At 37.5% G+C, this 14339-nt stretch overlaps 2 protein-coding genes and 1 long non-coding RNA gene across 11 annotated transcripts in view; 1 reads left to right on the top strand and 2 right to left on the bottom strand.

The window, feature by feature from the left end:
- Nucleotides 1–2679: 2679 nt before the first annotated feature.
- Nucleotides 2680–10740, bottom strand: pcolceb (procollagen C-endopeptidase enhancer b). Of its 2 annotated transcripts, none has more exons than XM_083541108.1 (9): nucleotides 10546–10740; nucleotides 9149–9257; nucleotides 7156–7414; nucleotides 6584–6708; nucleotides 5957–6093; nucleotides 5011–5636; nucleotides 4856–4933; nucleotides 3318–3488; nucleotides 2680–3186 (listed from the first exon to the last, which is right to left on the bottom strand). In XM_083541108.1, exons 1-9 carry the CDS (start codon nucleotides 10626–10628, stop codon nucleotides 3056–3058), a joined length of 1719 nt encoding a protein of 572 aa, XP_083397234.1. In that variant the 5' UTR covers nucleotides 10629–10740; the 3' UTR covers nucleotides 2680–3055. The 2 variants fall into 2 exon arrangements, with proteins under 2 accessions (XP_083397234.1, XP_083397235.1); XM_083541109.1 differs by having other exon boundaries at nucleotides 4856–4930.
- LOC310725979 lies at nucleotides 3318–5846 on the top strand. Its single transcript, XR_014533606.1, has 2 exons — nucleotides 3318–4263; nucleotides 4380–5846. It is a non-coding gene; the product is annotated as an uncharacterized lncRNA (long non-coding RNA).
- An 833-nt stretch (nucleotides 10741–11573) lies between the features above and the next one.
- Nucleotides 11574–14339, bottom strand: part of per1b (period circadian clock 1b) — a 28112-nt gene continuing 25346 nt past the window's right edge. For all 8 annotated transcript variants that reach the window (XR_014533621.1, XR_014533622.1, XR_014533623.1 and 5 more), the window contains 3 exons: nucleotides 14151–14334; nucleotides 13784–13934; nucleotides 11574–13010 (listed from right to left, as the gene is read on the bottom strand). Coding sequence is in view for 4 of the 8 variants with exons in the window: in XM_083541230.1 (XP_083397356.1) it covers nucleotides 12726–13010; nucleotides 13784–13934; nucleotides 14151–14334 (620 nt within the window). In the remaining 4 variants the exon portion in view is untranslated. The remainder of the gene's footprint in view (nucleotides 13011–13783; nucleotides 13935–14150; nucleotides 14335–14339) is intronic.

The raw sequence follows: 14339 nt of genomic DNA, 5'->3' as shown, positions 1-14339 counted from the left end.
GTCTCAAATCCTCCTAGTGCAGGTTGTAGCCTACTTCATGAATCAAATGTTATTTATAGTACATGTATGATTTCTGGTATGTCAGCACTGTGAGGAAAGGACAACACAAATTGAACAGTACTCTTTCTAAGCACAAATATATTCCTGAAGAATCAGCAGAACAGAGCCGATGCACAAAGCACATTTTGCGGGAGCACCAGCTTTGTGCACAGGCTCTGTTTTGCTGATTCTTCAGGAATATATTTGTGCTTAGAAAGAATACTGTCCTTTCCCACTCTGATACTGCTAGTTGATATATGTAATATATTGTAAAGTATATGATCTAGCGTCCGGCGTGTGTGCGTGTGCAATCAACTACATTGTTGCAGCTTTGTCCTTTGTCTTACAATCTTTGTAACATGACGGAAAGACCTCATTCTTCAAACATGTGAAAATAATGCCACTGAAAGAGTGAGAGAATAGAATTAGTGCTCATGTGTCTGTATCAATTCCATGCTAATGTCATCCCTACAGACATACTCTGAATGGATCTAAGTCAGTGTATAGACAGTTGTAGATGTTTATTTGTCACTTATAAAGGTGTCAGGTGTAAAGGGATTCAACCTGACAGGCTTAGTTACAGAAGCTCTAGACTCGAATAATATCTAGTTCTCAGGGTTAAATAAAAAGGCAGGATTGTGATCTGACGTTCCTGAACACGCTCTGCTTTCTGGCTGGTTTTGATTCAGTCGTATTTATGATTTACATCTGTAGATTGTTCTAGTTCTATCTTAATGACTGAGATAGTTATTATGCTATAGATTAAGAGTTAATATAATCATATAAATAGATTGTTTTTCCTTTTCACTGTATCAAAAGGCTATTATTAGAAATGAATAAATTTAACTTGCTGGATCAACAAGGTCTGTTTTCTGTTCAGTGAGCGTTTGTGTCAGTTGCTGTGTGAAAAACGAATGGAATGGATGGTCATGTAAATGGAGATTCCCAATTTTAATAATTCAAATGTCATTGTACTTTCTTGAGCAGGTGCAAGTTTGCATATGTTTGCATTAGATGTTTTGTGTATTTGTATAGTGTATTTTGTGTGCGCATGTGTGTGTGTGTGTGTGCGTGCATGGGGCCATCCCATACAGATTTTTTTCTAACTTCACAATTAGTCTTCCTGGGATAAGCTCCAGATTCTCCATGACCCTGATCAGGATAAAGTGGCTACCAATAATGGATTAATGAATCAATGAATCAATGAATCAATGAATCTATCTATCTATCTATCTATCTATCTATCTATCTATCTATCTATCTATCTATCTATCTATCTATATATATATATATATATATATATATATATATATATATACATTCCGTGTGAGTATAGAGTTCAGCTTGGCTGAGTTACAGGCACAGCTGGGAGGCTAAGCATTATGTCCTAGCAACCTCCCACACGTCTGTCTCTCTCTCTCTCTCTCTCTCTCTCTCTCTCTCTCTCTCTCTCACACACACACACACACACTCTCACCCTCACTTTCTCACAGTAATATGACACCGTTCCATGTTCCATGTTATGTATAGTAAAATGATTCTGGAATGTCAAAAATAGACAGGGGTGTGGGAAAGCAGAGTGAATGAACGAGGGTGCATGATGAGGAGACATATTCATTTTCCATTACCTCTTCTTTGACCTCATTTAAACATGTAAGCATGGCGTTTCACTTGCCGCTAGAGGGAGACATTTAGCTACAACTGATGACCCTGACATTCTGAAGGTCACACGAGATTCTAATTTTTTTGAGAAGTTAAAAATATAAAATGCCTTGAATGTAAAAAAATTTTCCAGGGTGAAAAATGTGTGGTATTTTTAAGTAATAGCACTTTACATCATTAGAAAGTACTAATGAAAATGAATGCTTGTACTCGCTTAATTCTCACAAGAAAAAATGACTTTTTTTATTTTTATACTCCTTTACATCAAACCTTTTAAAAACATGGTTCAAAACTTGTCTTCCCTTCAGTAGCCAGTGACTGTATGCTATATGTCAATATCATTACCTTACATTTTATAAGGTAATTACAAGCATATATTTATCAGTGTTGAAAGGCCTACATGCCTTGCAGTGTGCTTAATACAATAGCTATCGTTACCTATCTAAATATGAATAAGCTAAGAGATTGCATAATGGAGGTGGAGGATGAACAACTTGGTGCTACCTCAGTAAAGTGTTTTAAGAGGTTAAAGTAAAAAAAAAAAATATACAAAATGAGGTGTCTTTTTTTGTCTTCCTCCATCTAATTTAAACAAGCATGTTGAGATAATCCTTCATTTGCTAATTTTAGCTGAAGATTTAGCTTTTAGCTAAAGATATTATAAAATGTTTCTTTTGTTTATGTACATACATACATTTTTATTTTATAAGTTTATTTTATGTTTATTTACCTGATATTCTACTTCTGATTAATTCATTAGCAAATGCAGCAGTTGATTTCAGGCAAAATAGTTGAGTTTCTTCTTTAGTTGTAGATAAGAAACAAAACGTATGTTGCACATAAAGTGATTTAAATGTTTGGCTGGATACTTATCTGATTTTTGCATATCATTAATACTTTAATTATAATTTTCCAATGTTTTTCACACCTTTTTCAATCCTGAATAACTGATGTGACATTAAAGAATGCACTGTGAAATCCTAGTTGAAATCCTTTAATCACAAAACTTTGTATAATTTAAAAATATAAAATACAATGTGATCTGTCTAGCACAAATATTACTAGACCACATTTTGCTCACCATACATTTATCTCATGTCCATAATAAAGGTTTTTCTCACGAAACTTAGTAAAGGTTTAAAGATTTAAGTTTCTGTATTTCATGTTGAGGTGAATAATATTTTAAAGGTAAATACACACTTTATTTGTAGTAGTGGCAAAACAATGCACTGACATTCTGTTAAAACTGTCACACAGAAGTGTTGTTTTAGGTTAGTATTCAGACCATATGACTGTTTTGTCATTTTCTGCTTTAAAAAGCAACACTGGTTTCCAACATTGTGAAAGCATGATGTTAGCATGTTTTCTTAGCTAAAATGGCCAGTGCTTTATCGTGCACCTGCTTATGGAATAGGACAAAACTGGAAGGGTTCAGAATGCCACGTCCATCTTCATTCACCTGGCCCATCAGCACATAGTTTATTCCTGAGATAATACAGATTTGCAAAATAAATGATAAAGAATAGATAATAATAATAAAGAATAGATTTTTTTGTTCTGTAGACCAAACAACTAAAATATTTATATGCAATCTGTGAATTATGAACACATTTTACCTTTTTTCAGTACAGGGCATTTGGAGCAGGGAACTGTAAGAGTGACAGACATAGCTGGGCCTCGTCTGGTAATGTTAAGTTTGCCTGTTTTATAGGTCTTCCTGATGTATACATTCACCTCAACTCTACCACCGGAGATTGGCTTCACTGCTGTCACCTTCCCGGTGAACACTGAGAGAAGAACATGATTGTATTTCATTATTTAATTACAGTAATTCCAGACATATGCAAAGTGGACTTACATGGTATTATAATGTCTGGAGGAGTATAGATTTAAAAAGTGCATATTATGAGCCATTTAGATTGGTAAATTCTGATATTTGTTTCATGTAATTGTATTATTTTATTCCCAACAGTTTATTCTCTTCATTTCGTAGCGTTTGTCTTGGCTGCACTGCTTCCAGTACGTGTATGTGGATGTAAGATTTATTTGTTCAATCAGATTTTAGCCTCTATGTGCTGCCATGTCAATCTAATCTTCCCAGGGCCTTCAGAATCAGAAGTGCTGGCCGATGTAATTTAAACTATATTAGCAATGGAACTGATTCTTTAACCAATCAGATAAAAAATTTGCCTCACAGAGTCAGCTAGCTGGCCCACAATAAAGTCAGCATTTTTCCGTCCTCTGATTGGTTGGTCAGGGGGAAACTGCTACAGCCAATTTTTACTAGCAAAACACCTCTGTAGCGATCTGCACACATTAATACATTTGAGTTAGAATATTTTACGCCAAAAATGGCTGATAGAGGAAGAGAAATTGATTTGGTCTAGGACATAGTTAAAAATCTTTCAAGGCAGACTTTTCAAGAAAAGCTAGACATCGTGAAAAGAGGTCGCCCAACCCCCGGAGCTTGGTAGCTAGGTTTGTTTACCACTTCCAGACCAGTGCCTTCGAATGGTACCACTGGATTCAGCCTCTGAGGAGCATTGCAAATTATATGAGTATGCATTATGAGTATGCATCTCTCGTAAGTATGATGTATTTTATTTACATTTTTCATCTTTTGTCGTTATTAGTAAAATATTGATTCTGAACTGCTCCAGATGATGTGGGTGGCACAGTTGCGGTTGTAGTGTAGAGGTTTGGATTTGTCTTACCTGGGTTTCTTGCTTTAGTAAAAAATGGTATTCACCCTCAATACGCAAAATGCCTTCTCTCCCTGTAATGCTACGTGTTGTTACATTGCGTTTTTTTCTAGTATTGATGGTTTCTATAATTGTGACATGATAGTGGTGGTATTAAGAGTTGGATAAAGTCGGGTAAGCTCTCACTAAAGACCCAGGTACCAAATGCACGGCCCGCCACTGCCTTAAGACATACATTAGGATCACTAATGACTTGCAGTTAGTTTAAAAATCAAGCTGGGAAAAGTATAAGAATGGATTAAAATTTGTGTAAAAGTGTAATTTAGTCAGTATTTAGTTTATTTTTGGAGCTAATCCATAGACCGCATTAAATTGCTGATTGTCATCAGTTTTTCCAAACAGCTTAAAATAAACCTCTTAGCAGTAAGGAATTATCACAAAAAGAGGTTTACCAAAATGGCTGGGACAAAAGCTGGTCAGAAGAGTCCCGGTCCTCTTACATGGCTGTGTACACTGCAGATTCTCAACTGCTGTGTGGATTAAAAAAAAGGTTTACTCAGAAAAATACACAGACATACAGAATAAAATACTTATTAGATCTGCTCACATTTCCTGTTTCCTGTAGAGGTGATCTTGGTGCTTGTGTTAGTGGCAGGATTGGTCTTTGGTTTTGGAGTCGTTTTCACACCAGGCTTGGGTTTGGGCTGGACTTTAGATGCAGGTGTGGGCTTTACTGGCTTTGTGCCTGGTTTAGCTGTGGACTTAGCAAAAGGCTTAATACTTGGTTTAACTTTTGGTTTTAGTGTTGGTTTTGTTTTAGGCTTTAGAGTTGGTTTAGTTTTAGGCTTTGGAGTTGGTTTAGTTTTAGGTTTTGGAGTTGGTTTAGCTTTAGGCTTTTTTGTTGGTTTCACTGGAGGTTTTGGTGTAGGCTTAAGTTTAGGTGTAGGTTTGGTTGGTTTAGGCTTAGGCTTCTGTGGCCCAGATGGAGGTTTCATGGTTGCTTTAGGTTTAGGTGTAGGTCTGGGTTTAGTTCTTGCTGTGGGTGAAGATGTTGTTCTAGGTTTAGAAATTGAGTCAGAGTCAATTCTAGGTCCAGGCACAGTGTCCAGGGTTGGTGTTGCGGTTTGAGAACCACGTGGAATGCTCTTATAGTGTGCCATGAAACCTGCCCCTGTCAAACTTAGGTCAGACACAAACTGCACCAGCAGCTCATTTCCTCTGCTCACAACTGGCCTGTGGTAGACAGAAATGATTATATAATGTTTTTCAACCTCATCTTTATCAACCACATCTGTAGCTAATGGACCTTTACACTTATAATGACAACTTTCCTGTAGTTAGCATGTTCAAACTATTCCTAAAATAGCATTATATGGACTAATGCAGACATTTATCTTTTATTACAGCTGTTTTACAGTTCTTGTTTAACATTTCGGGAAGAAATTCTGGGAAATATATTCAAAAATACATTTTTTCCTGTTATGTGGTATCAGTGAACAGGTAAGGAAAAGTAAGGTAAAAGCAACTTTAAAATACAAATTAACGTGACTCACTCTGGTGCTACATCTCCACAGAATTTGCCTATACGTCGTGAATTGTCTGATTCTCCACCATTAAACAGTGCCACGTAGTCGAAGCGACAGTATTTATCTGTCTCTAGGTCCAGCTTCTCAAACTTTAACTCAATCACCTAGGGAATCACACACACACACACACACAAAATGTTTAATACTTCTGTTTGCATTGAAGCTTTATGTAAATCCAAATTTGATTAAAGAAAAGACAAAAAAAAAAAAGAAAAGAAAGTTTAATCACAATGAGTCTTTCATGTGAGGTTTTATGCATCTCTCTCTCTCTCTCTCTCTCTCTCTCTCTCTCTCTCTCTCTCTCTCTCTCTCTCTCTCCCTCCCTCCCTTCCTCCCTCCATAAACATATCCATTCATAAACATATCTCTTCAATGGAGTCTTAGTCTCTAGCATCGCACATACACGTATATGCTTGCATGCATACTCACACACGTATATCCACATCTTTCCAAATGCACACACATTCCCACAAACCAAAAAGCTAATTACAGCTCCCTCGTGTCAAATAAAATCATCTCACACTGCTGAAATGAAGAATGGTGACAAAAGAGCAGAGAGAGAAAGAGGTGTGAAGTGAGGCTGAACATGCTCACCATGTTGGTCGCTACAGTGATGTGCCAGGAACAGCTAATCCCTGCTGGGTAATTAGAATCTGGCCAGTTTGGAGTTTTCACTGAACCATGAGGCTTTGACAACCTGCCACCACAAAACTGATGCTCTGTGTGAAGCGAGAGAATTATTTACCTTGCTGAATTTAATCTTTAAGTTTATAATATTATCTCGTAATTTTATTGTGTATGTACCATATGTATCAGAGTACAATAGCTTTAGACACTAGTTATTAAAAAATTACCAAAAAAATTACTAAAATAGACATGGGCCAAAGATGAGGCAACTTCTCCATGGTTGAAGATATATTTTCAATCAGAAAGTTCTAGAAATCTCTAGATAACTATCTAAGAATTTATATCTAAAAAAAAAAAGTAATCTTTGTGACATTTTTTAAATAATTACATTTTATATGGGGTTTTTTCCTATATGATCTATGTATGGATTAAATGAACCATAATAATAAAAAGATTAAATGTTAAACTTTTTAACAAAGCTAAATGACATCATACTCATTTAGACAATATTGAGTGAGCAGCGAAAAAAAACTTCCAACCATCCACATGTGGCTTTCCACCGCTGAAGAAGGCCAGAAAGCCACGGCCTCCCCTGCCTGAGTCAGACACCATCTCCAGCATCATGAGGTTGGAGGTAGAAATCAGAGCCCCAGGCCGAAACGTTCCACAGAAGCGGCCCAGTTTCTGCACAGTGTACGAGTGACCGTTGTACACATCCACGTAGTCATAGCGACAGGTAGGGTCAGCCTCCAGGTCAAAGATACGGAACTGGATCATGACCACCTGACCCTCTGGAACCTGTAGGCATGAGTCACTGTAAACATTGTTCTTTGGTGTGCTCATATTTCAGTGTCTTTAATGGCAAATTAAGCACTGAAAATATTCAGTGCCTTCATTTAGTGCCTACATTGAAATCTAAATGGGTCAGTGTGAGGCAAAGATATTAAAAAATGTTTCTCTTACAATTAAGTACACTTAAGGAAGAGGTAGTGGTTACTGTATTGGAATTCTGTTGTAGGATTGAGTTCAAATCCCTGCACCTCTAAGCTGCTGCAGCTTAAACAAGACCCTTACTCTTCAACTTCTCGCTCTGGATAAAGGTGTCTGCTTAATGCCAGAAATGTCAATGTAAGACAAAGAAATGCAGTCTGCCAACATAAAGGAATGTCTTTCCCATAGTGGAAATCTATTACAAAGCACTGACACTTAAGATTTTAATCTAACAAAGTTAAAGTCTACTTATAAAAGGCTTTAGTTTGATTACTTCATTATTTTAGAACACTTTTATTTCAGTAACAAAATCCACTTATTGTTAGTCATACATTATGTAGAACAAGCACCATACAAGTATCCATGAGTGAGATACCATAGAATGCACTAAGATGATCACATTTATATAAAGTTATGATTTGAATTTTAAAATTCAACAAAAATATAGATTGAACATATTGACTATGACATATATTCCACAAAACAGTCATTCAGGGTAGTCAGATAGTCTTAAAATAAGCTGGAAGTGTTGTAGTGTTTCTTTGGTAGCCCTTCATACAACAATCAGTCATAATCATTAAAATTACATCGATTATCCTGATACAGGGCACCATCAAAACATGGGATATATTGAAGTTTAAGCGTTTAAAGAAGCACAAAAATGTGAGAACCAAATAGTGATGGTCAGAACATATTCAAAACAGCAGGTCTTGTGGGGTATTTACAATATGCAGTCGTTAGTACCTATCAAAGATTTGAGATGGTTTGGATATGTGCAGAGGAGGGACATGAGTTATATTGGTAGAAGAATGCTGAGGATGGAGCCACCAGGTAGGAGGAAAAGAGGAAGGCCAAGGAGGAGGTTCATGGATGTGGTGAGGGAAGACATGCAGGTAGTTGGTGTGAAAGAGGCAGATGTAGAGGACAGGGGGGTATGGAGACGGATGATCTGCTGTGGCGACCCATAATGGGAGCAGCCGAAAGAAGAAGAAGAGCCTATCAAAGGTGGTCCAAAAAGCCTGGAAGCCTCATTGATGTGTGTGGAGAGTGAAAGATATCCCATCTTTTCTGATCCCACAGAATAGCTACTGTAGCACAACTTTCTAGAGTTTAATGTTAGCTATGATTGGCCGCTAATTTAATAATCTAACATCCTAGTGCCAGGTATTACAACACACTTTCAGAGGTCTTGTGGAGCCCATGCCTTGATAGGTCAAAAATGTTTTGGTGGCACAAGGGAGATCTACAAAATATTTGGCAGGTGGTTTTGACGGTTTTGAATGTTATGACTAATCAGTGAAAATAGAACTATTCCTTATACACACCCTTAGCTGTCCCCAAAGAACCAATTATTTGCATTAAACCGCTAATAATACCCTTTAGAAAGTATAAAGTAAAAAAAATAATTAAATGGTAGATGAAAGTAAAAAGAAATGGGAAAGGAAAATTTTTGAGATTCTTATGTTTACTTTTAATTCCTTGCCTTTCTAAATTGTAAATGTCTGATTTGTTTGTACACTTGTGATGTGCACAGTTACTCACAGTGATGTACCAGGTGCATTTGGTGTTGGGTTTGTAATGATCAGGGAAGTCTTCACTTGCCAGAAAGCCTGAATTTGTTGTTAAAAAACCCCCACATCGGAAAACTGGCCTAGAAAGAGAGGGATTTTTCTTTTCACATTTTTTTGAAACATTTTTCTTCCCGCATGGCCATGGTGTTGGCACCATGAACAGCAATCTAGGAAGGCTTGCCTGCGCGCGCGCACACACACACACACACACACACACACACACACACACACACTGCACAAACCTCTGAGAGCCAAACAGCCACACTCTGTTCAAGAAAATTAAGGAAGGGCTGCTGAACGAACACGAACACACACACACACACACACACACACACAACCACTTTAAAAGATTGGTGTTATATTAAGACAGTCACTGCACTGACAGTATATTTCCCCCTTCACACGCTCTTTTAACACATTAAATATCTCAGCATTAAAAAAAAACAAAAAACATTTAAACACATAAGGTGCTGGTTTAAATGTATTTCAAATGTATTTATTATTCAATTTTCTAATCTCTCATACACATAAACATAGATCAATGCATCCAAAGATATAAGGCATTTTTTGTTTCAGAAGCACATCAAACACAGTGGAATTCAGTGTTAATCAAATGCAGTTGGGTCATAAAAGTCTCTGGCTTTGATACACTTTCATCTGTGTCAGAATGAGAATTTAACAAATATTAGCAGAGATCAATTAACCAGGACGTCGTTTTTTTCTCGTTTTACACGAAACCATGTATAATTTGTGGATCGTGAAACAAGCCTGTGAGCCTTTTCAGCTTCTCCTCCTTTAGTAAATGTGGATCTGGAGCAAAGGTGCAGCAAACAGACTTTTTTTTGCTGCACCAAAAAAAAACATATTTACTCAGACGATGAGTTTTGGTATACACTTTTTTTTAACTCAAAAGAGAAAAATAAACAATTTTAGTGATCAAAATACCGGCAGACTGTTCACCCTGAACTGTGAAACAAAAATGTCCAAATAAGTAACAGCTACCTGACTTTCAGCCAGATTTCAGTTAGTATTTAATCTACTGAACTAAATGAAATATGGCTTTTCCTCTTAGTAGAGCAGTAAAAGTTATTATAGTGCCATAAAGTAAAAAAAAAGAATTGAAGATTAGGAACAATGTTGACACAACAGGTGGATTGATTGAAACATACTGTATGCCAGACATCACTTAACTACAAGCTCAACTTACTTCTGTTTAATAGCAGATAAAACACCAGCAAACTTATTTCCTTAAGACAGAAGATGAACTGGAGCTCAGTAGTGCTCAGGGTAACCTGCCAACTCTACACTTCTAGATTTCAGCACTCTGAATGCATGCATTTAGACACAAACACACACATGCACTCTCACCTTGTGAAGTTGGTTTGTCCTTGTGTCCATCGCAACCCTAAAACCAGGAGGCCCACACACCACACACACGCACCACCTCTCATCTTGTCTTTCAAACACGAGAGGACAGTGCAAGCGGACGCAGGACAGGAGGAGACTGTAGGGGTGTGGAGAAGGAGCAGGGTGGCTATGTGAAAGAGGGATTGAGAGAGAGAGATCAAGGGGGGAATGAGAGGGAGAGAGAAAAAAAGGAGGGAGAGTGAGAGTAAGAGTGTTAAGGGAACAAGAAGAGTGGAAATGGCTCCCAGATGCTGTTGGTTTTAAAACGATGGAAAGATGAGATGCTCTCACAGCCAAATACACACCTAATCAAGGGCTGGTGTGTCTGTAATTCATTGAGGAGTTTAGATTTTTGCCATAATGTGTATTAAATGATGTTTGTATGTTGGAGAAAAATTCCTATATGCTTAACTGCCCTGCTACTGGACAATTGCACCTTCAGAAAGACAAAGAAAACCCATAAATATTTATTTTCTCCAAACCCACATAGTAAAATAAACGTGATTGATGATTAATCCATTGCTTATTCACATTAGTAGTAGTCTTTTTTACACAGGAACCTGAGACTTGCATGCTTCTGATGCAAAGTTCACATTAGAAAGAAAAACACACACCAAGCATCTTATTTAACCTGCCTTTCTGACTTTTCCACCTCTATAACAATCATTTTCATTTGTATGTGTCCGTCTTCATGCGCACATTGCACACAAAATGAAATGTGAATGCAAGACAGCTCTGTGTATGTGTGTGTCGTTCATGTCGCAGTGTTTGTGCCTGGTAAAACCACCGTGTGGCCACGTCAGGACCTTTTTAAAGCTCGGGCCACATTCTTGCCTTAACCTAAAAATGACTGAGGTTTGGGATACAATTAAAATAAAACATTTAACTTCCACTCCGAGAGCCTTTTTAAAAGATCTTCGAACACACTGCTCCAAACACTGCGAGTTTGTCTGGAGAAATGTCACCATGCAATGAAAGGGAGAATTTCATTTTATTGAATTATTTTTTTATTCATACAAAGAAATTCACAAAAATATTTAGAATTCACTTGTGACAACTAAAGCTGAGTACTACATTATTAAAACAGAATGACACAGAAATGAGAAGGGTGTCAGAGATTGTCTGCTCGGTCCTAAGCGCTCTGTACAAGTACTGGTGTTTACGAAGCCTATCATTTTCTTCTCTGATTGCCAAGCACATATAACTTCGGCGAGACACTATAGTGAAAACAGGACCACACAAGCACTGCTGTTTTTTTTTTTTTTTATGCTGTATGACTGTCCACCATGCTCATACAATCTCCTACCCATCATGCACCTCTGTTACTGAGGATACCACTGGCTACAAGATCTTTGAACTTTGTATATGGGCAATCCTTGTTGATTAAAAACACGCATTGCAAATAGTACAAATTTTTGGACAGAATACTACAACAATGTATAAAAATACTAATGAACCTCCAAAAAATAAATCAACCTGTGAAATTTGGTCTAACGCACATGTAAACTGCAGATCGAACATCTGCGAAAAGGCAGTGATTCTGACCCGAAGCCTGCATATGTTTGCTCGTATATATTCCTACAGAAATCTAGGTTTCAGAAACGCTGTAATCGTTCTAGCAGGTCTTGGCTATATAGCAATATGCAGTCCTGTGGCTTTTCCTCATTGTATATGAATCAAACAACTGAAAGGACCTAAAAAGTCAAAGCATCCACAGTGGCGTTATCTAAAAGTGAACCAGGGCAGTGTGCAGAGCAGTGGTGTCACAGTCTTACATTAAAGTGTCCCCCCCCCCACCCCCAGACATACATCTGTCAGCCTTTGCAGGTTACTCACCTGACCTGCATTCAGATATACAAATAAATACTGTATTTTTTTACTTATAGAAAAACAGATCATTACAGTTTAAGAGCCTAAAACATAATCCCACCCTCCACAGTGTCATTGGTAAACCTCGCAGCGTTCTTTATTTATTTACATCTTTTCTGAAAAAGAACAACTGTGCCCAAAAGTCAATTCACTTGGCTGTTAGTGCTGAAGGTCTTTCCGTCAATATCCCAGTGCTGACATCATCACCTGTGAGAAATGAATTCATTTTCCGCTCCAGTCTTGGCCTAACAGGACCATATCAGCGTCTTAGATTAGTCAAATGGACTCTTTTTCCCATCCTCCTCCTGTTCCTCAACTGTCATTTCCTGATCGCTGATTCTGACCAGTCTTTTCTCTTCCTCGTCTTCATCCATCTGATGCTTTGGCTCTCCCTCTGCCTCTCTCTCATCCATGGCTGTGTCTGGCTGCATGCGTTTCTCACCGCTGGCGCCATCTTCTGTCACGTCGAGCACACTGCACAGCTCCATTTCATGGAGCTCCACGTCAAACGGGGCAGCGGGAAGCACTGAAGGAGGAGATTTGCAGCCAACACATCCCTGCGATAAAAAGGGAAAGACAGAGCAAATTTGCCTTCAGAGCATGCAGGACAATACAACAGAATATTCTTTTATATATTTATTTTAATATCTTTTTATAATTATTATATTTCTATTTGCACTTTAATAAAGTTCTATCTATCTATCTATCTATCTATCTATCTATCTATCTATCTATCTATCTATCTATCTATCTATCTATCTATCTATCTATCTATCTATCTATCTATCTATCTATCTATCATCTTTATCGCTGTAAAGCTGAAACAATATCCTTTGATAAAAGCGCTATACAAATAAAAATGTCATTCACTAAATACAATTGAAAAGCTTTTTGTCGCTCAAGCTAAATCTATTTTTAGAACTTTTGCATTTTCATTATGATGGACACTAGGATAGCATTTTAATGATCTACTGCATTTTATATTCAAAAATAATACAAGGGTCAGAAATTATCCCAATAGAATAATATGACCAAAAATTTTTTTGTCCATTATAAAGTGACACCACTTCAAGGTAGGTTATAACAATATCACACCAATTAAAACATCACTTACAGTATTTCATGGGAAATAAAAAAAACCCCAAACATTTATAACCTCATTTTTTTTCCCTTTAACATAGCTTCAGTGAATCCTTAAGGGACTTTAGACTTTTTTTTTTTTTTTTGACATTTACACAAACACTCTCACATTCTTAATCATGACTGACAAACTGTTATGAGAGAAGTGCTAATGTAAATGCCCAAACCAGATTTCCTGATTGCAACTCACGGATATATTGATGGCACGTGGCAGGCGTCCCGTGCGGATCCAGGGGTGAACCTGACTCAGCTCCCTCTTCTGCTCCTCGGTAAAACGCGGCTGATGTTTCTGCATGGCCTTCAATGCAACACTATCCTTGCTCAGTACAGTGTCTCTGTCTCTGTCACATACAAATAAAAGGCATTAGATATAATCAACTTTCTAGCATAAAGTATCGGTACAAACTGTTAAATATGTAACATGGCTACACGTCTTAAAATAATTGATAAAGATTTTAAATGAGCACAGGTTTTGCATTTGCTACACGCTATATTGTTATAACCTTGACATTTATAACCTTGAGATTTGTGTTTATATAGGTTTTTTTTTTTCCAACCTGATGGGCAGCTGATAAGTCATCATGATCTTCTCGTCTGTGTTGGCCATAAGCAGCCATATAGGATCCTGTAGCACACACTTGATGAACTGCGCCTCTCCGTTGCCCCCAGCTGTCTGCTTACGAGAGTGGTCATTCTCCGACGAGTCTATGCTGCCGAAGTACTTGCTCGTGTGGCTGCTCCCTGTT

The sequence above is a fragment of the Silurus aristotelis genome, assembly GCF_946808225.1.
Source record: "Silurus aristotelis genome assembly, chromosome: 5".
NCBI classification, from domain to species: Eukaryota; Metazoa; Chordata; class Actinopteri; order Siluriformes; family Siluridae; genus Silurus; species Silurus aristotelis.
This window is presented reverse-complemented; position numbering and strand designations above follow the sequence as displayed.

Coding starts and splice junctions, on each gene's coding strand:
- pcolceb (XM_083541108.1), bottom strand. CDS start 10,628: ATGAGAGGTGGTGCGTGTGTGTGGTGTGTGGGCCTCCTGGTTTTAGGG. Junction 6,709..7,155: donor TGGAAAGCCACATGTGGATG/GTTGGAAGTTTT, acceptor CGCTTCACACAG/AGCATCAGTTTTGTGGTGGC. Junction 3,489..4,855: donor CTTTTGTCCCAGCCATTTTG/GTAAACCTCTTT, acceptor TTCTTCTCTCAG/TGTTCACCGGGAAGGTGACA.